Here is a 24,763-nt window from a genome sequence, read left to right as displayed (position 1 = left end):
CACATTTAAATCACGCTGTGGATATAGGAAATAGCTAACACAGTTTCTTTACTTCTGGTAAGGACCCTGAGTTCATCATTCATTCAGACTGAAAGCCAAAATCGGAAATATAGCTTATAAAATCCTGTGCAATCTGTGCCCTGCCCCTGGCTACTTCTCTGCCTGCTTTTCACATCATCTCCTCAGTCACAGCCACACTGGTCTCTTTGCTAATGCTTAGATGTACTACGCATGCTTGCTTCATGGACTTTGACTTACTTCCCCGATGCTCGTAGACATCTGCATACATGTGGCTCACTACTTCCAGTCTCTGCCCGTACCTCTGGAGACATCTTTCTTAACAATGTATACAAAATTAATATGTCTCTCAACTCCTGCCTTCTCTTTTCCCATAACCTCTTTCCTCTATAGCAAACATCACCTTCTGGTGTATGTCATATCCGTGTTATCTACTGCCTTCCCTAGTAGACTGCAAGCTCCATGAGAGAATCATTGTCCACTGCTGTGCCCCCAGTGCCCAGAGCAGGGTCTGGCACACAGAAAGTGCCAACTTTTGAAAGGAAGACAGAGTAACTGTAGAAAAACCCTTGCCAGCAGACCTACCTTGTGTCAGTGTGCTTGAACTGTAATGAATGTTTAATTTTAAAAAGATGTGTGATTATTCTTTAGCTCTGTTGGCTGCCCTTCCTCTAACCTGCACTTTATAACAGCATCTCTTGAAATTCTTTAATGATAGTGCACTTTAAGTTGTGTGTTCCCTTCTGTTTAACAATTTAGATTTTTCATATTGCAAATATTTTCTCTAATTTCTGACCTTTAAAAGTATTAAGTTGAGGAGCACCAGGGTGGCTCTGTTGGTTAAGTGTCTGAGTCTTGATCTCAGCTCAGGTCACGCTCTCACTGTTTGTGAGATCGAGCCCTGCATTGGGATCCATGCTAACAGCACAGAGCCTGCTTGGGATTCTTTCTCTTCCTCTCTTGGCCCCTTCCACTGCACCCTCTCTCTGTTTCTCAAAATATTTTTTAAAAAAGTATTAAATCCAATAAGACTTCTCAGCCAGCAGAATTTATGAAGAGACTGGCCACTGTATGATGAGACAGGTGTATGACACTGTATGAGCAGGATGATGAGGAGTATGAATGCTATGACACTGTACAATGGGACTCATCACTGGGGTGGCCCAGCAAGAAGGAAATGCAATTCCTACATTCATAGAGCTCAAAATCTCATGGATATTTAACTCCCATGAATGAAAAAAATTTCACCAGTTATCAACAATGCACAAATGAAAACAAAGACAACATAACGCGTGCTGGTTAGATAAGGTGTAATGGCTGAAGGGCCATTCAAACTACAATAATCCCTAGATGTTGAGTAAAAATCCAAGATTTAAAGAAAGTCAGAAAGATAAATGAGGATTAGGTACTTGCAAAAGGAAATGACAAGTAACTTCATTAGTTTCCTAGAGTTTGTAAACCACGCTATGAATTTAACCTCTCTCCTTTCTTAGCTACCTTTTCATTCTGTGCCTCCCCTTAAATATCTCCTATTCTATTCTGAATTCAAATCTTTCTAAACTTTAAATGTTTTTAAACTTTAAATAGTAGTTTCTAAAGTTTAAATAAACTGTTTCCAACTCACCTCACAGGTCTCAACTGAAATGTCATTTTCACAGAGAGACTTTTCAGTGACTCCATGTGAAATAAGTGTGCCTTGTTATTCGTCATCATAGCATGTCCCTCACACCCCTTACCACAATTTATAATCATAAGTTAATTTGTGACCTTATCATTTATCCTCTTTGCTAGATAATAAACTACTTAGAAGCAGGGTGTATATTTGTCATTACTATACATATATTGCTCAGCCCAGTGCCTGGTACTTAATATATATTTGTTGAAATGTAGTAGTACATATTTCTGCGAAGGCCAGAAATCCATATATAAAACTGACCCCAATATCCAAAATAATTTTATTTTCAACATTTACTAAATTTAAGCTGTGCTAATCTGGAACACGGAAACATGTATCCACAAACTATATATACATACCTATATAAATGGCCACAAAGAAAATTCAGATCCACAGTAGTATATACATACATATATAAATACATACAAACATAATTTATATCCAGAGCAATACTTTGAGCTTTATCCATGAAATTAACTTCAATTTGAGTCAAAGATTTCATCTTTTACAATAAACCTAATCTGTTCATGGGAATCTTCAATCCATCCCTCATACAGGGTATGATCTGCATGCAGGTGCCAATCTTAGAGGGGGCTGCTCAGGAAAGGCGTGATGGGGCCACCGTTGCACAGCTTTGACCCTTGCTCACAAAGACTGATTTGATTAGTCTGGCTGAGGTTGGTCAGATAGGGGGTCCCTTCTTCTTCAAACCACTGCTGTTGATTTAGTTGAAGAGGGAGAGCGCCTTGATAGAGGACCATTTTCAGGTGCAGGTGTGCACACAGCTGTGACACATCCAAGTGGATTTTTAAGGCTTAATCTTAAGACAAAAACCCAATGGCGATTCTTGACTCCTAAAAATTATGCTGTCAAGTTGGCTATAGGTGAACGATGCAATTTCCCTCTGGCAAAAAAAAAAAAAAAAAAAGAATCAGAAGTGAGTTTACTTGTATAACACTGCTTAGTGACTATAACAGTGGCACTGAGAATACATAAGCTGAGTTATATCATCAGTGACCCGATTTATTGACTGTCATGACTAACAATATATGGGATCAATTCTAGCTCCCATGTTACAAGAAAGAACATGTTTGTCTTATTTCAGTAATCTTTTATAAACTCTATTCCTTAAAGCATAGGGTCACAGATTATAATAGCCACATAATTTTTTTTAAACCGAAATTAATTTACCTTTTAGGTGTCCTTAGTCTTGAAGTACAAACCATAAGGAAGGCCTGTTCCAAACTACTAAGATGAATTCATCACTTGGAGTGGGAGCTCAAACCACTGAAATATAATTTAAAAGGATTTTTTGTTTTTTTGTTTTTGGAAACAGAACATAAAACTGGTTATTTGGGAATAAAGGACTGGATAGTGCAAACCAACCTAGATTGGGCCCCTAAATCCTGTTTTTTAAGCTGCCTAATTAGATGAGATTGTGCAAATGATTTAATCTTGATGGAATGTCCGTCTTCTCCTGTTTATTAAATGAGAGTTTAAAGTGTTAAGCCCTTATAGTTCTATGATTTATTTTATATTAAAAGTCCTTGGTGTAGGAAGAATGTCAGATAAAGCAGTCTGTGGGATCAGAAGTAGCATTTGGAATCACACATAGGAAGAACTCATGTACGTACAACAGGCCCTGGGAGAAACGTTAAGGCTGACGTCCCAAACCTACACTGAGCTCAGTACTGGACCCAAATACTGCAGCAGATTTTTTTTCAGGTATCTGAAGCGGTCACCTCTTCGGGGAGGAAAAACCTAGCTTCACCAGTAAATCCAGGTCCAGAAACGGAAAGGGGCAGAAGTCATATCTAACCACTGAGGCCACTTTAACAGTAATTAGTTTAATCCGCTGTCCACTTGCACCATCATCGACTTTCACGTTAGCTTGGCTGAGTTTATGTACTAGAAAGTGAAGCAAATCCAAATATGGGGAACATTCTTCCATTGCCAAAATTGGAAAACTGCCTTATCTCTTTTTCAAAATCCCACCTACCAGAAAATCTGCTTCCCTCTTACTCCAATGGGCAGAAAGCACATTTTGTGTGCAAACCTGCATCGGCTCATCCTCACGCCAAATTGCGGGGATCGCGTAAACGTCAAGTCACCACTCTTGATAAGGTACAGATCTTTTTAGAAACACTTTTACACAGCCTGTGACTAGCTGGGGGAAAGGTGAATATCTAGGTACACAGGATACGTAGGGCATCCCGCTTCTGGACGCCCGCAAACCTACTGATTAATTCTTCCTCCAGAACTAATGCTTCCGTAGCCTCTGTAGTAACACCACCGGGGAAATCTACCCACAATTTGCCCCCCATTTAAAATGAACGCTGACTCAGCGGCCAGCTTTCTCGGTCGTCCACCTGACGAGGGGTGCGCTCCATCGTTCTCTGGGGAGGCGCGGGCGGGGCCCAGCTGGGTTCCAGGTCACAGGTGGTCCCCTCGGAAGGGGCGCCCAGGCAGGCCCTGCGCGCAGGACTGGGGGTCCCGGCACCCCACCGCATGCATGCATACGCGCTGTGCCACCTCAGCAGCGCGCAGCACCTCAGGCGGGGTAGACACTTCTCGAGCAGTCTTCAAACTATCTTCACCTACTCAGCGGCTCGCAGGATCGGGGTTGTACCCCCGCCTCGAAACCAGACCCCGTGGAAGATCTTTACCGACTTGAGCTTCCCGTTGGAAATCACCGGGGAACAGGGAGAGTCCGTGCGGCCCGAGAGGGAAAGGGACGCAAAGCCGTCTCCCGCCAACTCCTGCCCACTTGGTTCGTCCGGCCCCCACTCGCCAGCCCAGGTGCGCAGGAGAAGAGGCTCTAGAAGGGGCCCCTCCCTCCTCACCTCCCGCGGCCCACATTTACTCACTTGTTCTCGAAGCCCCGGCCCAGCCGCCTTTAGCAAGGGGGAGTGCGAAGGGGCTCTGGGGAAGAGACAGGAGCCACGGGCCACCTCCGCGCCGCGCCCTCTCCCCGGGCCCGCGCGCCCGAGCACCAGGGCCAGCGACGCCCCCAGCCGGGGGCGCCGGGCGAGGCGCGCTCCGAGGTCTCCGCCGCGCCCTCCCCCTCCGGGCGCCGCCGCGGCCTGCGGCCCCTCCCCGCCGCCGCCGCCGCCGCCGCGAGGCCCTCGCGCCCGGGGGACGCGCTCGCGCCCGGGCCGCCCCCTCCCCTCCGCCCCCACCTCGGCCCGGGCGGGGGCGCGCGAGGAGCGGTGACGTCAAGGGGCGCGCGGTGGCAGCGCCTCCCCGCGCGCTAGTTAAAAAGAAGAAGAAAAGAGGGAGCGAAACATGAGAGGCTGCGTGAGAAGCTGCAGCCGCCGGCAGAGGAGACCTCAGCATCTTCTAGAGCCCAGCGCTGGCCCTGCCTGCGTCTGCCGCGCCGCCGCCGCCGTTTCAGTTCCTGCTACTGTCTCACCTAAACAACTCCAGTTACACGGACAAGTGAACCTCTGTGGCCGTCTTCTCCTCTTCTTCCTCCTCCTCTTCCAACTCTTTCTCCTCCTCCCACTTCCCAGCCGCAGCAGGAAGCCCCTAACCCCACTGACCCTGGCACAACTGCAAACGGTGTCATCTGCACAACTTTATCTCGGTCCTCGGACTCCCCTAAGGCACTGGACCCGTCGCCTTGTCTTTTATTTTTTGCAAAGTTGCATCGCTCTACATATTTCCGCCCCCGGCGCTACTCTCTGCCTCTCGAGTGTCCCCCGCAGCCTCCTCCTGGAGCTGCGCCCTAGTGCCCCTGGTGGGCAGTGGCGTTCCCCCCCAGCCTCCCGCGCCGAGCCCCTGCCGCTCGGGGCAGACGATGCTGAAGATGCTCTCCTTTAAGCTGCTGCTCCTGGCCGTGGCTCTGGGCTTCTTTGAAGGAGATGCTAAGTTTGGGGACAGAATCGAAGGGAGCGGAGCGCGGAGGAGAAGGTGCCTGAACGGGAACCCCCCGAAGCGCCTGAAAAGGAGAGATAGGCGGATGATGTCCCAGCTGGAGCTGCTGAGCGGGGGAGAGATGCCCTGCGGTGGCTTCTACCCTCGGCTGTCCTGCTGCCTGCGGAGTGACAGCCCGGGGTGGGGGCGCCTGGATAACAAGGTAAGCACGCAGCCGCCTACGGACGCGAGACTGACATGCTGGCTAGGTGGGGGCTCCCAGGGGCTCCAGAAATGCTGGTGGCCGCGAGGAGGGCGAAAACCTGCTTGGAGAGTTCTTTGGGGTAACTTTTTCTGAAGTGCTCGTGTGATTCGGTTGTGTGTTCGTCTGGGGTGCGCAGATAGCTCTCCCGCCCCCAAGAGTTCGTGGTCGGGATGCTGTGCAGCACTGCCTGTCTCAGAAAAGAGCAGCTTCTGCGGTACCCGCATTCTGGGCTGGGTAAATGTTTTAAAAGAATCGCGATTAACAGTGTGTTTTGGACCGAATCGGGCACTGGCTGCGGTGAAAACTGTAAATTAAGGTGGCTGTGGTTTCCGGTTTATTTTTCTAGGGTAACAAGATGTGTGCAGTTTTCTCCACGTGCTCGGTGAGGAACAGGATTGAGTCGTAAAGGATGTTGAAGCATGGTTGGTTTACGAGCCTCAGCCCCGTCAGAGGGGGTTGTCTTACATTACAATAGTTTAAGCTGCGAAAAGGAACTCTTGGTGCTCCACTTGAGAACCCGAAAAACTGGCGAAAGATTTTGCTGGGGCGTGTTTGTCACATAAAACTGAGACAGTTCCCCGCCTCAGTTGGTAATGTTTTGAAACACTGTTAAGTTCAGGGTTTCTAACGGCAGTTCGTTGTCTAGGAAGATCTTCTCTAGAAATTTGTTTTAGGAGCAATGGCATTTACACTTGCCTTGTGTTCTTGAGTTTAAACAAATAGGAAATAGTGTTGATGGCGTGTGAAGGCAAGCTTATTTTTTGAGTTTGCAACATCTCTCTTGTCATGGGATGCAGCAGCGTGTGCTGTCTACTGTACTGCCAACGGAAAGAGGGGATCCCGTCATTAACAATCACTGCACGTGAAATAAACAATCAGGTGTCTTTGCTCCCCCCTCCTCCCGCTCCCCATTTTAAGTTTAATTAAGAATTCCTCTGTTACAACACTGCAGTTGTCAAGGTCTGAGAGACTCTTGGAAAACTTGTGCTTCATTCTTGCTGGCCCAGGCATTAAAAAAAAAAAAAATACCCAGGCTGAATCTAATTTTTATGCTCAGTTCACGGTAGATTTCACTCTATTCTCATGTAAACAGCTCCTACGAATCAACATATGTGTCTGGGTGGTATCTCTCACTTTGTTTTGTAACAAAAAGCCATATTGCATCATTTAATTTGCTCAAGTCATGCAAATAGGAAAAAATCAATAGGACAAAAAGGGGTCGACTTATCCTCCTCCCCACTAAACTGCTGCCCACACACAGAGTCCTGTTGCTTATGGCAAAAGAATAACAACAACACCATTGTGTTTGTTAGTTGGTTCACTAATGGGTGAAACTAGAGAACATCATTCTCTTTCAGTCCCCAGCTCTGTCCAAATGTTCATGCCTTTTGAGGGAGCATTTGTCCAACTCCCTCTATTCCCAGATGAGTGAGAACTGTCTTGCTGCAGGTTTTCAGCTGCAACTCTCTCTTTATTCTTACCATATGCAGCAGTAGTCTGCGATTCAGGGAACAGATATTCCAGCATTTTATTCAAAACAATGTCATTGAGCTCCTGTGTGGTAATTGAATTAAATTACAAAAAAAGCTACATTCACATCATCTGCAGGGTGTTACCAAGAGCCCAAAAGAACCAGGAGATTCAGAGAAAGGTTTAGAAATATTTGCCATTAAGTCTCCCTGTGTGCAATGTACACCATGAATGCACCAGTGATCTCCAGACCCCTGCAATACGGAACTCTACCAGGGACAGCAGGAATGAAAACTTTAAGTAGAGTGGGGAGATGGCGGGGGGGGGGGGGGGGGGGGGGGGGGGGGGGCTGGGGTGGAGACTGAAGGGAGTTATAACCCTTAAGAGGAGTTATATAAATTTTTTTTAAGAAATCACTCTTTAAGAAGAAATCTGCCACGTTAGCTATCCGCATTCCTTTCCGTTTTACGTGCTTCCAATCTCCAACAAACCCCTACTCATTTGGAAAATGTGTCTGAATTAAATTCGGTACACTAGACTTTGCTAGTTCCATTACAAGTGCTTTATAAACCAACAATACTCAAATTGTTCAAAACAGAGAAGTGATATAGCTATGCATGTGCATTCTTGACCTATGTTAGCTCTCAAGTTTTAATAGTTTTTAAAACATGTTATTTTATAATAAACTTCAGTGTTTCCTTGTTTTCCACTAAGCCTTCCTGGCTTATAATATATTTTAGGGTCTTATTTCATGTGTGTACAGGAGAGATGATGGCTGTTTGAAAGGGCCTGCGTTTGTTTATGAAAATAAAAAATCTCCAGAAAGATTTCTGCAACTTTTCAAGAAACTATAGGCACATCTTTCTTCTATGGGAAGAAACTTTATAGACAGATAGTAGCAAAATAGGTAGGAATATTGGAGCATGCCCAGCTGTGCAATTAAATCCAGACTCCAAACTGACACGTTTTCTTTAATGTAATGAACTAGCATTGAGTTCAATTCTTTGGCCATGGTATTATGCTTTTATATTTTAATTTACTGTACATTTTAATTTTTTTGTGTATCGTAACGAGATTGTTGACTGCCATTATAAATAAATACTGCCAAAATTTAGGAAGTTATATTGTCTTGGCAGTATTTTTGCAGTTCCTAAATACAGCATGCTAAAAGGACCTCATTCCCACTAGCCAAACTGAATCCGCAGCCAACTGAAATACCCCCATTTCTAAAACTTAACTTGTAGCCACAGAGAGGCATAGAAGCTCTCTCTACCTTGGGTGGTTTCACAGCCAAAGCTGTCAAGGAATGGGTGAAAAGTAATTGTTTTCAAGTGTGCCCTTTTACAATCATTTGTTTGCTCTGGCTCTTTCAGGGACAAAGGCTATTGTTGAACACATCCAACTAAACAAATAACTCATCCTGGGGTCCCTTTAACAGCTGCCTTAGTACAATGATCTATTTACATATTAGCCTAAAATTGAAACTGAACTCTTTAATGACATAATCCAGCACTATAGTGCAGAGACGCATGTATTCTGCCCAGCAGCTGAACAACCTTGTAGGCATATGATTTTTAGAAATAACTTTTTGTGTACAGAGTGATCTTAAGGCGACATCTTAATATACTGTCATGTGTTTTCTCCTGTTGTCTGCTCATCGAAACCATGTGGGTGCCTTTTTATCCTCTTTGTTCAGTTACTTGATAAATAAAGAGAAATACAGAAGGTCTCTGTCACCCATTTTACTATTTGTTGATAAGCTATAGTGGTAGGCCACGCTTCATTGTGCATTCCAGTATTTATCTTACCTTTCTTCTATGAATTTTACTTTCTTGTGGCCAGAGATTAAAGGATGACCTGCAGATGTTATAAATTAGTCAGCAACAGCCACAGTCATTACTAGGCATGCTGTAATAATGTTTCGAAGTTTTACATGACTTTCAAAGTATATTTAGTTTAAACCACTATAATTTGATGGTTTCATATATAGCTTTTAAAAATCGAAACAGGAAATTAGCTTAAATTTCTTCTTAAGATTGATGACATTGTCAGGCATAAAGTTAAGGACCTAGATCAACACAAGCACATTGGCAAAAAAGAAGAGAAAATACCCTACACACACCAGTACTCATCTGTCTAAAACAGAGTTGCAGCTTGGGCTGAGTCACTTTAATTGACTTCAGTAAGACTATTGGTTCATTGAAACCAAAGCCAGAATGATGGCTCTATCTATCTTCAAATAGGTATTTACACTGCAGACCTCACACAGAGCAAAATGTTACCATCCTGCTGGGCCGGAACAGCATGAAACTTTACAAAGAATAATATTATACTCGATTTCAGATAATTTATTGAATCCTATTTCTGAAACTTTTGATGAGAGATCTTGTGGCCAGGACACATTCCAAAAATTGTAAAAGACAAAATTCTTTAGGCACTAAAATCAAGCTCTTCCTGGATAGCAGCTGGGAGAGTATACGGAGATCATTTTGTTTCAGCTATAAAAAATGGAAGTATGCATATTCTCCATAAAACCAAAGGTAATTACATTCCAGCTTCCCAGCCAGCAAAAAAGGTGGCTTCAGCATCCTGCAGTTGTTTTGTTCTTAGGGGACTGCTGTACGATAAACAGACAGAACAAAGTTGAACAGTATTAATATTGAATAGATCTGGTGAGGTCTGCCAGAGTATGGACAATAAAAGACATTTAAAACATTCTTGGAATGCAAATTCTAAGTGTCTGGCGTATGTTTCCTTTTAGAAAACTTTAACCATTTAAGCAATTGTCATTTAAATAAATTGATAAAAATCAGCATGTAAATATAATTGTGATTAATAATAACTTTTCTGAATGTTACAGTGACAATACAAAGCATATATATGTACATATATATGTATGTACATATATAATAGGGTGAATTCTGTGGAGCTTTTAATTACTGCAAGCTGAAATTTCAGCATGCTTGTATTCAATGATTTTTTTTTAGCTGCTTTGTTCTTTCAGGTCCAAATTTTATGATCACCTAGAATATCTTTATCCTAAAAAAAATAGAAGCCATGCCATTTACTCAAATTAGAACCTCAACTTGTGAATCAAGTATTTGCTTTGAATAGTGATCTAGAGTTTCAAATGTTAATTTCAGTTCCTAGTTCTAAAGAAATAATTAAGTATAAATATAGTTACATAAACAGAGAAAAGGTATAAAATTCATTCCCATTATGATGTATTTTATTATGAATAATAAATGCTTGCTTAGACAGCACTACATTTCATGTCTCAAATATTCTGCTGGTATTGTCTTCTACACTTATTAGAGGAGCTCCTGAATTTAGTTTTTTAGAGTTAGTACTAGACACCAAGACCTATTTTATCTACAAATTACTAACTTCAGTGAATCAGTAACTTCCAAATTGGTCTTACTGAAAAAAAGACATAATACTGTATAAACAAAGATAAAAGTCTTCCTTTTCTTTATTAAAACTTACTAAATCCTATACAAAAGCACTTTTATTAAACTCCTGTGTTTATTCACGCATATAACATACCTGAGGAACTAGTTAGAAAGTTTTTCCTGGCTAAGATAAAATGAATAATAAAAATTGGTTTTAAACCAGTTTTATTCAACTTCAGATATTATTTTTCTACAACACGAAAAGGTAACATTCCCCGCACTTTAGGAAACTTTCCCTATGCAATCTGTAGACTGAAAATGAACTGAAATTAGAAAAATGTAATTCAAGTAATATCTTTGAGAACATCATATTAGGAATGTTAAGAGTGAAAAACATTTCTACCTAAGACAGAAATGATCATCTCTTAAAAAATTTTGCGTTATATACAATTGGATAAAGGTATTTAGAATTTTAAAGTCAAATATTAGTCACTGTGCACTTTGACGCAGAGTAAAAGGATAAAGGGTTAAATGGTCTCAATATAATTGGCATTTAATGGTTCATACCCAAAAGATAAACTGGCTTTGATTTGCAAGAGTAAGAAGCACTTTTTTGCATCCTTACCCTCTGCTCCCCCATCCCAGCCTGAGACTGTACTTCTATCCTTATTAAAAGCATCCTGTGTTTCTGACATGGTAATTCTTTTCAGACAACTGCATTGGCTAAATTATACTATTCTACTTATATGATTACAAAAGAAAAACCCATAACTAAACCTAACTTCACATGAATAAAAAGAAGTTTGTTTCTGATTTATGGCTTTCAGATATTTTCTGTTACCAACAACACAGAATGTGGGAAGTTACTGGAGGAAATCAAATGTGCGCTTTGCTCTCCACATTCTCAGAGCCTGTTCAACTCACCTGAAAGAGAAGCCTTGGAAAGAGAACTTGTACTTCCCCTGCTCTGCAAAGACTATTGCAAAGAATTCTTTTATACTTGCCGAGGCCATATCCCAGGTAAAAAAAAAAAAAAAATGGATAAATTAAATAAACTACTGCAGAATATCCTTACAAGATACCTGATCTTAAATGCTTGCTTCTGGGAGTGTGAAATTTATCTCACCTTCCAAAATAACTATTTTTGCCTCACAATTAACCTTTACAAATTTGTAACCTTTCACTGCTGCCAAAAGGATTACTATGATTTCAGTCTACAAACAGTATGTTGGTTTTGATGGGATGTTTTACATTTCTTGTTAAAGCGATAATACAGTTGGTAATCTGCACACAATGGATTATCAGTACAAATTTCTTGATGTCTTCTTCACCCATTAGCATCAATATCAAGGCAGCCTCCTCTTCTGCATAGCTGATACATAAGTACAGATGGTCCACAGACTTTTAAGGTAGTATTCCCTTAATTAAAGTATCATTAGACATCCAAAAAAGTAACACCTTACAAGGCACCTTTACATGTAATGACTAATTTGCTCCTCAAAAACTCTATGCTGCAGGTACGAAAAGTGGAGTCATCCCAATTTGACAGACGAGGATAACTGAGCTTCAGGAGAAGTTAATGCCTTAACCAAAGTTGTGCCGTGAGGAAGTGATAGGATAGATAAAGCAGTGCTTAGGTTGACACTATCACGAATATACCTGCTCACTACCATATTTTGGACCCTAATAAACATATAGATTCTTGGACATGGATTAATTTTACCATCAAAAGTTTGTAAACTTTGGTTGTTATTGCTTTAGTTGGAAGAATCAACAGAGAGATACAAAAGAATTTAACGAGACAGATTCTGTTTAGTTAAGCAAAGTCACACACAAACAAATCTACTGAAGCTAACAGTTTATAAAACTAAATGGCATTGAAGGAAAAGACAAGCCTTGAGAACTGTAGGATGCCCTTGGAGAACTTTTTTAACTGCTATGCATATTTTGCATTTTTCTCTGACCCAGAGAAGTGTAGATATTTTTTTATAAAGCTCTCACAATAACCTAAGAAAACATTTTGACTAGGATTGCTTGCTTCCTTTGGTGTACCATAACATGTATCTAAACCCATTCATGTGAAAATATTATTATTGTCTTTATAAATCACAGCCATGTTTGTAAGGCTTTTCCTAAACCAGCTGTTTCTTCCTCTTTATCATGTTCCCCAAAAGCAAAGTAGAATAGGTCACGGTTGCCTAGAAGGCCTGCCGAGAAGCGACAACAGATTAGGTACCATGAAGGTTTGCTGCAAATTTCAAGTCTTGAAGGTTTGGCTTTACCAATGTAAGTTGAAAAGAATACCGACACTTAACATTTTCCTCTGCCTTTATCTGCCCGAGATAAATACAACTATGCTGGATTTAAGGGCTCACCCAGAAGGTCTCCATCTATGTGAAGTTATTTTAGCTTCCTAAACAAACAACAAAAAGCAATATCCAGCAGAAGAGAGAGTGTAGCGAATAGCGCAGGAGCCAGAACTGCAAGCACCTCGCTCCCCAGATCAACATATGTGGTGACGAATGACAAATTTATTTTTCTACAAAGTTTGTATATATGTAAAACTGCTGAAGTGCATCAAGATGTCAAGTGCTTTTGGTGGCCACCCAGGCTGCCTTGAAAGATAACCAGATGAAAGCTCTCCTCCCATGGTAGAGAGGGCAGCAAGGGTGCTTTCCAGGGACAGGCCAAAGGCGCTAGCAGCAAGAGGCGGGGGCTTCTCCTGCATCCGTCAAATGCTAGTAATCATCCTAAATACTTGTCCCCAAAGTGCGTTATAACAACACACTCTTTGTGTTAATTTATGTTAATCAGTTTGTTAGCCAGACTGATCCTTGACACACAGTTGACCATTTTCTGAAGTATGGCAGGTAAGATGGTAATCCTCGCCTCAGCCCTCGCTCCAGCACGGAAGGCTCTTTACTATTCCAGGATAATTATCTTTCAGAAATTGCTCTCAAGACAAATTTTTAATATTTTCACCTTCTCAGTTCTACTTCATGACATGGTTTATCTTTTCTCTGGAGTTCAAAATTGTGAAAAACAGCTACTTTGTGACTCTTCCTTGTAAGAAGTCAGTATATTTGTCTATTCTCATGAACAGCCTCATCTTTCTGCAAATCAAAAATGTAAAAATACAGCACTAAGGCAAATACTGACAGAGGTTGAGAGAGAGGAAAAATAATCTCCGAGACGCCTTCATTTCCCTCCCATTGCCCAGTACGTAAAGAAATAAATACATAAATTGATCTATCCCTCTGCTTCACCTTCATGACTTTGAGAGAGCACCACCTGTCACTTTGGAATACATGCACATCGGAAAGAAACTTTTTAAAAACTTTAATTCAGAAACATTCATGGTCTGCCTATTTTCCAAAAATGGGAAAAGCTAACATGGGGCGGATATACTAGTGTTTTATGAATCATAATATTCACCAGCTGTGAATTGACCTAGCGAAGTAAATTCTTAAAACTTCTAAAAATAACAAAAATGCATTTAAAAAACCCCGCACACAGGAGCTCTTTGGTCAGCGTCACAGGTCTTTTCTCCTGCTGCACTGTGATGAGCAAAGAAGATGCTTTGCTGTTTGCTCAGTGATGGCATAGTGCACTCTGTGGGAAGTGTAGAGAAGAACAGCCATTGCCTTGTTCATCCTTTATACTTGTTATCACGAGTATCATGATAGACTTTTTATCCCTCTTAGATGGCCATCTCTTCAGCTGTAGGTTATTTAGTGTGAACTGTCAGTATACAATTAGTTTGATTGGTTTAATCCTGCTGCTAATGAGGCCAAGGTCAAGGGTTTGATTCCACTGAGTCTCTCTAGTCCATAGTCAGTCCTGCCCCCAGTGAGATATCTTACACATGTGTCTTCCCTAGGAGAGCAAGCCAGACTGAATGGATAGATACATCAAAACCCACTACCTCTATTAGAAAGTGCAAGCCTTACACTCAATGGGTTTTGTTTCATTTCTTTATTTGATGAACAGCATATATAAGGAGGAAAATAACTTTTCACTGGCATACATGCTGAGAGAAAAGCTAGAGCTGAGAATACCCCACAGAGAATATTTGTTTACATCAGTCTGTTATGGGGTACTTGTGGTATAGTGGGACTGGATTCATCGTGCTCCAGGACAAAGGTTACAGGTCTCAGATATTTAATAAATTATCAGAAGTTTAAAAAAATAAAGTTGCTGGAATAATCCGTGTACTTCCATCATTAGTAGACTTGATCAAACTATGATGATCCAGACTGAACTAAACACCCATCTGCAGTAAAATGCTCTTCGGGGTATTGTTCCAAATAGAAGGGTACCATTTGGTAAATTATATCTTCCCTGGCAGTAAATGTAAGCCCAGTGTCCTGAAACCAGGTCCCTTTTAGCTCTTCACAGCAAAATATATCTTATTCATCACTGTCCACAAAATCAGATCATTGAAGGTAAAGTATTAATGAAAATGTTAGATGTTTGTAATTATAAGAAAATGCCCATATTTTTATGTAAAAGTCTTTTGAGTTGACTCCCTCTTTCATACTTATTCAGTATGCTGAGAGTCTATAAAAAGCTAGGAGTAATTCATTGTGAATTCCAGTTTTGTTTTTTGTTCTCTTTTTAATTTGGTAAGAGAACATAGTACCTCTGGAACCATAGAGTTTATGAATCTATACTTATTAATCTTTGTCTGTTCTATCTGAAAATGTTTCCTCCCTTCCACATGTTTGTCCCCAGCTAATAACTCCTTGTAAAATGGAATCAGTCATCAGCATTGTTTGTTAATTTCTCCTTGAGATGGTATTGGTTTGCAGACTGTAATGATGAAATACAGATAGTTTTTTTTAAAAAAAAGCAAATTTGAGGGGCTCCTGGGTGGCTCAGTTGGTTAAGTATCCGACTTTGGCTCAGTTCATGGTCTCACAGTTAGTGGGTTCGAGCCCCGGGTCGGGCTCTGTGCTGACTGCCAGCTCTGAGCCTGGAGCCTGTTTCAGGTTCTCTATCTCCCTCTCTCTCTGATCCTCCCCTGCTCATGCTGTCTCTCTCTCTCTCTCTCTCTCTCTCTCTCTCTCTCTGTCTCTCTCTCAGAAATAAATAAAACATTAAAAAAATTTTTTAGGGGCGCCTGGGTGGTTTAGTCGGTTAAATATCCGACTTTCGCTTAGGTCATGATCTCGCGGTTCGTGGGTTCGAGCCCCACGTCGGGCTCTGTGCTGACTGCCAGCTCAGAGCCTGGAGCCTATTTCAGAGTCTGTGTCTCCCTCTCTCTCTGACCCTCCCCTGCTCATGCTGTCTCTCTCTCTCTCTCCTAGAAATAAATAAAAATATTAAAAAAAAAATTTTTTTAAGCAAATTTGAAATTCCTTCTCCCTTGCACTTTGAAATTTTTTTTGGTGATCCTGCAGGCATACTTCATGTTGAAACAAAATTTCTCATTTTCATCTTCAATTATAAATATATACATAGTATGACTATTGGCATGGAAATGTTGCTGCCTGATGGGAGCTGTGTTTGTGTGTATGTATGTGTGTGTGTGTGTGTGTGTGTGTGTGTCCAAAAAAAGATCTAGCCCAAAACTGCAAAAGGTTTGATTTAACAACTCAGTTTTCCTTCTCTTCTTTTTACCTCAAACATGATTATTCAACATTACTGGGCAGTTTTCAAGTATATTCTTAGCCAGAAAAGGATGGAGGAGAAAAGTTATCTTTTGTAAACAGTGAATTGCTGAAGAAGAGGAAATGCTATGCAGTCTTCATTCCTCTCCCCAATTTCTAATCCCTGAGTTTTTCAAAGAAAGGTAACTTCCTTCCAGCTGCCTTGCCCCTCCCATGGAACACCCTTTCCAGCTGCCATGCCTCCATTCAGTCCCTCCCTCTTTCTCTCAAGGACATCTGCTCTCACTTGCCTGGTTTCCAAGAAGATGTTTCCTACTAGCCTAATCAAATATTGGCCTTGAGGAGTCTGTCTCAGAAATGGAAAGGTGATACATTTTATCTAAAAGTTAGGTCAAAATGTACATCAAGATCCTCAGAATTCTAAGATTAGTTTTTGATTTGAGAGGACCTAGGTCAAGGGCACAGAAAATAAAATTTTACCCTTTCATGTTTCATTGATAAGTCTCACTTGGTTGTCCCCAATTCTTGTTCTTAGAAATCCTTGCAAACCTGGATCCATTGTATAACTTCTAAACATCAGCTAAGTTACATGGTACCTTTATCACAAAGCTGATAGGTGTACAGTAATCTAATTTCTTAGATAAAAAATCAAAACATTATGCAAAAAGCTATGACACCAGAGAGCAGGAAGTAAGGACATCATATAAGGTCGATTCTGGTAGCCATATCATATCCTGAGAGCAAAAATCATTAGGATTTGGAAGTGAATCTTATTAATATGCCCTATCCCCCAAAAAGCCAGTGCTTGATCATTCAAATTGTGACAGTGATGTCAAAATTCTTTTTTGTCATAAAGTCCTTCTTTTTTAGTCAAGTATAGCTGGTTTTATTTGATAAAAATTCTCAATATGTAAGAAAAGAGAAAACATCTTTCCTTCAGATCTCCTTAAGTAAGTGAATTTTGCATTTCTGTTTCAGCTTGTTATCCTTTATTTTTTCAGTGAGGGGTGGTATACTACCTTTCTGGTTGAGAAGATCGAAGGGATGTTTTAAATATAGTTTTGTTTCGCAAAATGATCATTATTTTCTATAAGTGAGATGTAGGAAAGAGGCATCTACATATTTGAAAATGGAGGCTCTGTTCTTAGCACAATTGCTGCAAGCCAGTCACTTATTATAGCATATAAGGACCTTGTGATATTCATTAGATTTATTATTTAAGCATATGTGAGTGACAGTGCAAAAAGAATTGTAAAATGACCCAAATCAGCACCTAATAGCCTATCTCTTCCTTCATTCTAATTTGTTCTTCTTAATAAGTTATTTTTACTATACGGGGGAAAATGCTGAATAGTGATCAGATAAACTTACAACATTTGCACCGTAGAATCTTAGAAACAGAGTCAATAGCAATAACAAGATTACTGTTAGATTTGTATTATGTGTATTTCAAATGAGTCTTTTAATATTGCCAGTATAATATTATTTCATTTTAACTGAAATTCTTAAATTTTGTTTTAAGAAAATGAAAATCCCAAGCAAAAAAATCGTTTTCTTTCCTTTTATTATTTTCCTAGAATATTTGTATACTTTCTAAAAAATATTTTTCCTCTACTGTATCTTTCATATAGAATGTTTTTACTGTGACACTAAATATCTCTAATGAGTCTTTTTGCATTTCTTTAAAGGTTTCCTCCAAACTACTGCTGATGAGTTTTGCTTTTACTATGCAAGAAAAGATGGTGGGTTATGCTTTCCAGATTTTCCAAGAAAACAAATCAGAGGACCAGCATCTAACTACTTGGACCAGATGGAAGAATATGACAAAGTGGAAGAGATCAGCAGGTTCATAAAGATAAATGCTCTTTAATCTTAAAAAAAAAAAAAAAACACACACAAAAAAAACAGAAACCAAAGCAAAATACCAACTGACAAATCTGGTGGTTTTATTAGTGAATCAACTGTTTTTTGTGCTTGATTCCAGGAGCTCTATCCTCCAGATGCTTTTTCTTTCTTTTGTGTAGTTTGCTTCGCTCGTATCACACTCACTTAAATGCTTTTAATACTTAGACTTTTTATCTTTTATTATTGTGAGTTTGGCTTCTCTATGATTCCTGTGAATTTCATGATTATAGTTTCAAACTTGAACTTTATGCTTGTTGTTAGCTTATGGAACTATTCAGCACAATTATTATTAGCAAATCTGAGTTTTCTAAATAGATCTTAGAACCTTCCCTCTGAGGGTCTTTCTGTAAGGCTTAATTATTGTGAGTAAAGCTAATTTTAATTACAGTCACTGAAAGATAAGATAATGAACTTCTGAAATTTTGTGTTGATCCTCTCTTTGACTTTCTGGTAGAAGGCTGTGTTCCACTGAAAGCAATTTAAAAGAATCCTACCGTGACTTTTGGGTTAACAGCACCTTCTGATTCTCAAAACTATTGATGCCTAGAGGAAATATGTTTTGGAAAGGATGTTAAGTGCATCCTTTGCCTCCTTCACCTCAAGAAAAGCTTACTGGTTTTCTTTAATTTGTTTAGAAAGCACAAACACAACTGCTTCTGTATCCAGGAGGTGGTGAGTGGGCTGCGGCAGCCTGTTGGTGCCCTGCATAGTGGGGATGGCTCGCACCGACTCTTCATTCTGGAGAAAGAAGGTTACGTGAAGATACTTACCCCTGAAGGAGAAATTTTCAAGGAGCCTTATTTGGACATTCACAAACTTGTTCAAAGTGGAATAAAGGTTGGCTTTTTAAATTTTATTTATCTTTGCTCTGGCTATGTTAATTTTATTTTAGTGTTATCATTCTCACCGGAGGTACTTGTAATAAAAAGAAAGAATATTTAAGGAGAAAATAAGACAACAGAAGGGAACAATAATTATGGCAACTGAATTGGGACAGTGACATTAAATTTTTAATGTTATTTGGTGACTATTAAGCAGTGCAATGAGATTGATATCTTGACATGCTTTCCCTATGTAATTTACACACTTAAACTAAGTCTTGGTTTTATAAAGTACCTGTTTAAATGTTGTTTGACAGGCATAATATGTAGAATTGTGTATCAGCATTTGCTAGTAGAAACAAAGAGGTCTTTTGGTTATTTTGGCAATAGCAAACCATTCTTTTCCTGCGTCTGTTTTTGAGTCTGTATCATAAAAAAATGCTCCTTATACTGTGCCTTCCTTGTACAATGTTTTTACAGGTAAGTCAAATGTTTTAATCTGTAAGTAGCCATCTTTATATTACATAAATCCATATTGCCTTCTTTCTCATTTCTCCGATTGAATCCTAATGTTAAATAATCTAGTGGCATATAAATAAAATTATTGTCAAGTTTGTTTTACAAGAGTGTAACATGCTATAATATTGGCAGTACTAAGCTATAAAGGAAATTGTGGCATTTTAAAATCGAGGCACATTCAACAGTTCATGACTAAGTTAGATTGAAACAAAGTAACAGTATGATTTGGGAAGAACTGGTTGTCTTTTTCATGTTTTACCTGGGGAAAGAAATTAAGGGAGGATTTATACTCTTCTATTCATATAGAAATAAACTCCTCCTTGCTTTGTTGAGCTCTTTTCAAAGGCAAGAACATCAAAACCAAAAGAAACAGAAAAAATATAGGAATATCCCTTATACCAATTTGTTATTTACCATTTAAATAATTGGAGCGATTCCGTTAGAATACAGGGATTGCCACATTGCTGACACCACCCCGTTTCAAGTGTGTGTTGTCAGTGTCACCAGGACATCCTGCATGAAAGAAGTGCCTTATGGTACTTTTGATCCTTTAAAGAAAAGCACTTCAGCAGCAACACACAGATCATTTGGAAAATCTGTTTAACTCAGTAGTTTCAACTTTCTTCCAATAAAAGTTTTCATTAAAATTCACAGTAAATTATCAAAAGTCTTTTAAAATGAAGCATTTGTGTTTTGCACATAAGACTTCAATAAATACTTTTTGAAATGTGTTCTGATAATTCACTGCCAGTGGTACCTAAAAGAGCCAAGAATTAAGATACAGCGGCAAATACATTACTCACTAGCAGTTTAGTTTTCTTACTATGGAAGTTTAACATACTCTCTATGAAAGAAAAAATTGGGGAATACATTTTAAAAATCATCATCTATAATCTCATCACTTAAAGAATTACTACTTACGTTTTGATATACTTCCAGCTTTTATGTTAAAATTAGATGAACTTATCCTGACTGCAAAGGTAATACAGGTTGATATTAATAAATGTGGAAACACACAAAAACATGCTTCCTTGCAGCTTTTTTCCAAAGAAGCTTTAAAATAAAATTGAAATCAAACCATACATACATCTTTTTAACCTTCTTTTTTTTGACAACAATATATCATGAGTATGTTACCAAATTTGAAAACTTTTCTCAAAAACCTAGTTTTTATCTCCTCTGGGTATTCCACTTCCTAATTATGAAGCATTTAGAGTGACTCCCGTATTTCCATTTTATTGTAAATAATGTGCTTTATCATTCTTATATGTATTATTACCCTGCTCATGAATGACTTCCTTAATGTCCATTCATAGAGCATTACTGAGATGAGGGACATAAATCATAATACTCCTCGTCAGTGGCTTTAGAATATAATTTCAAGTATTTGAAAGAATGACATCTAGGGGCACCTGTTGGTTAAGTATCTGACTTTGGCTTAGGTCATGATTTCATAGTTCATGAGTTCAAGCCCCACATCGGGCTCCATGTTGTCAGTGCAAGACCCACTTCAGATCCTTTGTCTCCCTCTCTCTCTGCCCCTCCCCCACTCAATATGTGTTTTCTGTCTCTCTCAAAAATAAACATTTTTAAAAAAAAATAACATATAGCTTTTAATCGTTATTTGAATACAAATGTTGGTATTAAAAAGATAATGTATGGTAAAATGCAGGTGTAAGAAATGGGCTCAATTTTGTTGTAAGAAGTAAAGAACCGATATTCTCCTTTCTACTTGAACTGCCTAAAAGAATGACTGCCTCTTAATTAGGGTTCCTTCAGAGCGCCTCTGTTTCAGTTTGTGCCCTCTCATTGGGGTAATGAATGAAAGTTTATCTTCTCCGACGTTGAGACATTTTATCATGAAACAAAATTGTATGAGCCAGGTTTTGACAGTGCTGTGAGCCTGTACTGTCTGTGTTCTGCGGGCCTCTGGAAATTCTGCAGAAGTTCTTGAGTCTTCTTTCTTGGATAGTTCCAGGGCTTTTAGGGCTTAAATACGAACTTCAAGATCCATTATTCTACATTTGTAGAATACACAATACGACATGTTTTAAAGTGCAATATTTGAATTTCTTTGGAGTTTGGCACTAGTGATGTCAGCGATAGGAATCTATCACTTGGATATTTGAGTGTGTACTGTGTAGCCAGTAACAAGACCACAGCCTTGTGTACCTCAGGTGGGTGACACTACATCTCTCCTTTTTTTTTTTTTTTTTTAATTATCTTTTGTTTATTTTTGAGAGAGAGAGAGAGGGTGTATATGTGTATGAGCAGGGGAGGGTCAGAGAGAGAGAAGGAGACACAGAATTCGAACACAGGCTCCAGGCTCTGAGCTAGCTGTCAGCACAGAGCCCGACGCGGGGCTCGAACCCGCCAACCTTGACATCATGACCCGAGCCGAAGTCGGACACTTAACCGACTGAGCCACCCAGGCGCCCCTACATTTCTCCTTTATCTTAGGCTTCATGAAACTTCCATCACAAGTCATGAGTTGGAAGTATTAGAAGAGGCTGTTGCTGGTATGATAGGGCAGATGCCAACACATTCATGAATTGGTCACACACTGGTTTTTGTGATATGCCCCTCAGAGTCTTCTGAAGTAAGAACATTTTCAAACTATTTCACAGTAGTTTTTTCAGGCTTCTTGATATATGAATGGTTAGTGTGTTCGTGGCAGTATTCTGAGTTTGTCAACAATCATTTTATATAGATAACATAAATAGAATGTTCATAAATTACTATGTATATCATTTCTCTGTTCTTTCAGTTTTAAAATTCTAAGAGAGGCCATAAAGCTTTATTAACGGACAAAGGTATTGATTGTAATACTCAGATCGCAGAAATTAATAACGTATACCAACCCCAAACTTCCTATGTTTGAAATGAAAACAAGACAAACCACAGTGAAGATCCCCCCATGGTGGTAATTGAGGGGATTTATTTACACCCCAGTTTGAGTATATTAAATCAAACATAAACAGGAATTTCTGATTATAAGAGTTTCTAAAAACTAGGGCTTGCTAGAGGGGAATCTGGAATTCCTTTCCTGCTAATGGTCAGTTAAGAATAGACACATCTCTATCACCTGGTAAAGGACTCACCTGTTTTGTGGCAAGGAACTGCACTTGGTTGATTTCCTCAAACCTTTTGCTAGCTCTGATTCTTTTTTTTTTTTTTTTAATTTTTTAATGCTTATTTATTTTTGAGAGAGAGAGACAGACTGAGCAGGGAAGGGGCAGAGAAAGAGAGAGACACAGAAACACAGAATCTGAAGCAGGCTCCAGGCTCTGAGCTGTCAGCACAGAGCCTGATGTGGGGCTTGAAGTCACAGAGTGCAAGACCATGACCTGAGCCGAAGTTGGACGCTCAACTGACTGAGCCACCCAGGCACCCCACCAGCTCTGATTCTACTTCACAGAAGTGTCATCAACATAGACAGTCATCTAGGGAACTTAGCCAACTTTTCCCTAAATGGTCTTGTCTGAAGCTAAAAATACGGTATCTTATTTTTAAAAACCCATATTGTGCTGCATATATTGCAGGAGATTTCAGTATGCATAATTGTCTATGTCTCACCAAACCAAAGTTAAATGCAAAAATGCAAAACACAAGCTAACAACATGACTTATTTTTGCTATAGGAAGTAAATTGTGGAGTTGGATTAATGGAATAAGTTCTGTGCCATATGAATTGAAACTATCATTTCATTTGGAAAAAGATGATTCTATTCACAACAGCTCAAATCCTAGATGTTTTGTGAAGTTGCCAAGTAAAGAGTGAGTCAGAAAAATGTTTAAAACTTTTTTAATGTTTATTTATTTTTGAGAGAGAGAAAGAGACAGACGGAGTATGAGCAGGGGTGGGGCAGAGAGAGAGGGAGACACAGAATCCAAAGCAGGCTCAAGATTCTGAGCTGTCAACACAGAGACCGATGTGGGGCTCGAACTCACAGACTGAAAGACCATGACCTGAGCTGAAGTTGGACACTTAACTGACTGAGCCACCTAGGGGCCCCAGAAAAATGTTTTAAAAGTATGTAGTGATTTGATTGCGTTTTGGTTATAGTGCACTATAGAAGCTAACCACTAACACTTACACTGAAGAATGACCCAAGTGTTCAGCTGGTGAGCAGTCTTTAAAATCATCATTTGTGGATGTGTATATGTGTGTACATGCATTGGTTGTTGTTGTTTTTATTCTCAAGGAAGAAGTTTAAAAAATTATACCCTCTATCTCCCTGGGTAAAAATTTCTTTAAGATACTGGTAGTGTGAGGGGTGGCTGGGTGGCTCAGTCAGCTCCTGGGGTCATGACCTCATCATTCGTGGGTTCAAGCCCCACATTGGGCTCTGTACTGACAGCTCAGAGCCTGAAGCCTGCTTTGGTTTCTCTGTCTCCTTCTCTCTTTGCCCCTCCCCAACTTGTGCTCTGTCTCTATCTCTCTCTCTCTCAAAAATAAATAAACATTAAAAAAATATATACTGCTAGTGTGAAATCTGTAAACTGAGCTTCTATCTGAATTCTGAATCAGATCTGGCAAGTGTCAGAACCAACTTCATCTCCCTGAAGTCTTTGGGACTGACAAACCTGTGCTTCTCAAGAATGGCTGCCCAGCATAATTGCCTTAGAAACCTTTCAAAATTTCTGCTGCCCAAATTAAATCACACTGTCTGGGATTGGGACCTAGGCATGAATATGTTTAAAGCTTTCCCAAGCAATTTCAATATGTAGCCAATTTGAGAGCTACTGATCTAGACTGAACCAAACCCGTGGGTCAGTTACACATTGAATGAGACACATTTTCTCTGCCAGATTATGGCCAAGTGCTATTACTGAAATGACCACTGGGAACAAATGGTTGAATACTGGTAGTCATTTATCCTGGACTTCTTGTCACTTAATTGGCCTGTACATATTACCTGTCTACTTTGAGTGAAGAGAGCAGTTAATTTTTGTGCCATGTAAGATTCTTGAAGTTTTGAAAAATAATATTTAAAATCTCAATAATTCTATTTGAACAATTGTTATACCCATTAAAATTCTTCCTGTTTTTTGTTCCTTTTGGACTCTGGAATTCAACTAATTGGCAAAACATTATCATTCCTGTTCCTAAAATCTGTAATTTGCTTTTATATCTGTAAACCCTTGTAAAAATGACACTGCAAGTTAGTCTAGTGTCATTTTACCAAACTTCTCCTGACTTCCAAGGATCTGAAAGTCAGCCTTAGCTTT

At 39.7% G+C, this 24,763-nt stretch overlaps 2 protein-coding genes across 5 annotated transcripts in view; one reads left to right on the top strand and one right to left on the bottom strand.

The window, feature by feature from the left end:
• Positions 1-1,961: 1,961 nt before the first annotated feature.
• Positions 1,962-5,043, bottom strand: LOC120226055 (translation initiation factor IF-2-like). 4 transcript variants are annotated; one of them, XR_005526931.1, is made up of 3 exons: positions 4,561-5,043; positions 2,885-2,980; positions 1,962-2,597 (listed from the first exon to the last, which is right to left on the bottom strand). XR_005526931.1 is itself a non-coding variant. In XM_039224250.1 (2 exons), exons 1-2 carry the CDS (start codon positions 5,027-5,029, stop codon positions 2,572-2,574), a joined length of 495 nt encoding a protein of 164 aa, XP_039080181.1. In that variant the 5' UTR covers positions 5,030-5,043; the 3' UTR covers positions 1,962-2,571. The 4 variants fall into 4 exon arrangements, 1 of the variants encoding a protein (XP_039080181.1); XR_005526933.1 differs by lacking the exon at positions 4,561-5,043 and adding an exon at positions 4,360-4,542; XR_005526932.1 differs by lacking the exon at positions 4,561-5,043 and adding an exon at positions 3,080-4,349.
• Positions 4,991-24,763, top strand: part of LOC120226054 (hedgehog interacting protein) — an 89,673-nt gene continuing 69,900 nt past the window's right edge. Inside the window, exons 1-4 of the mRNA XM_039224248.1 lie at positions 4,991-5,771; positions 11,503-11,695; positions 17,976-18,132; positions 18,828-19,029. Of these exons, the coding sequence (XP_039080179.1) occupies positions 5,493-5,771; positions 11,503-11,695; positions 17,976-18,132; positions 18,828-19,029 (831 nt within the window). The 5' untranslated portion in view covers positions 4,991-5,492. The remainder of the gene's footprint in view (positions 5,772-11,502; positions 11,696-17,975; positions 18,133-18,827; positions 19,030-24,763) is intronic.

Source organism: Hyaena hyaena, unplaced genomic scaffold, assembly GCF_003009895.1.
Source record: "Hyaena hyaena isolate Hyena2069 unplaced genomic scaffold, ASM300989v1 scaffold_1573, whole genome shotgun sequence".
Taxonomy (NCBI): Eukaryota; Metazoa; Chordata; class Mammalia; order Carnivora; family Hyaenidae; genus Hyaena; species Hyaena hyaena.
This window is presented reverse-complemented; position numbering and strand designations above follow the sequence as displayed.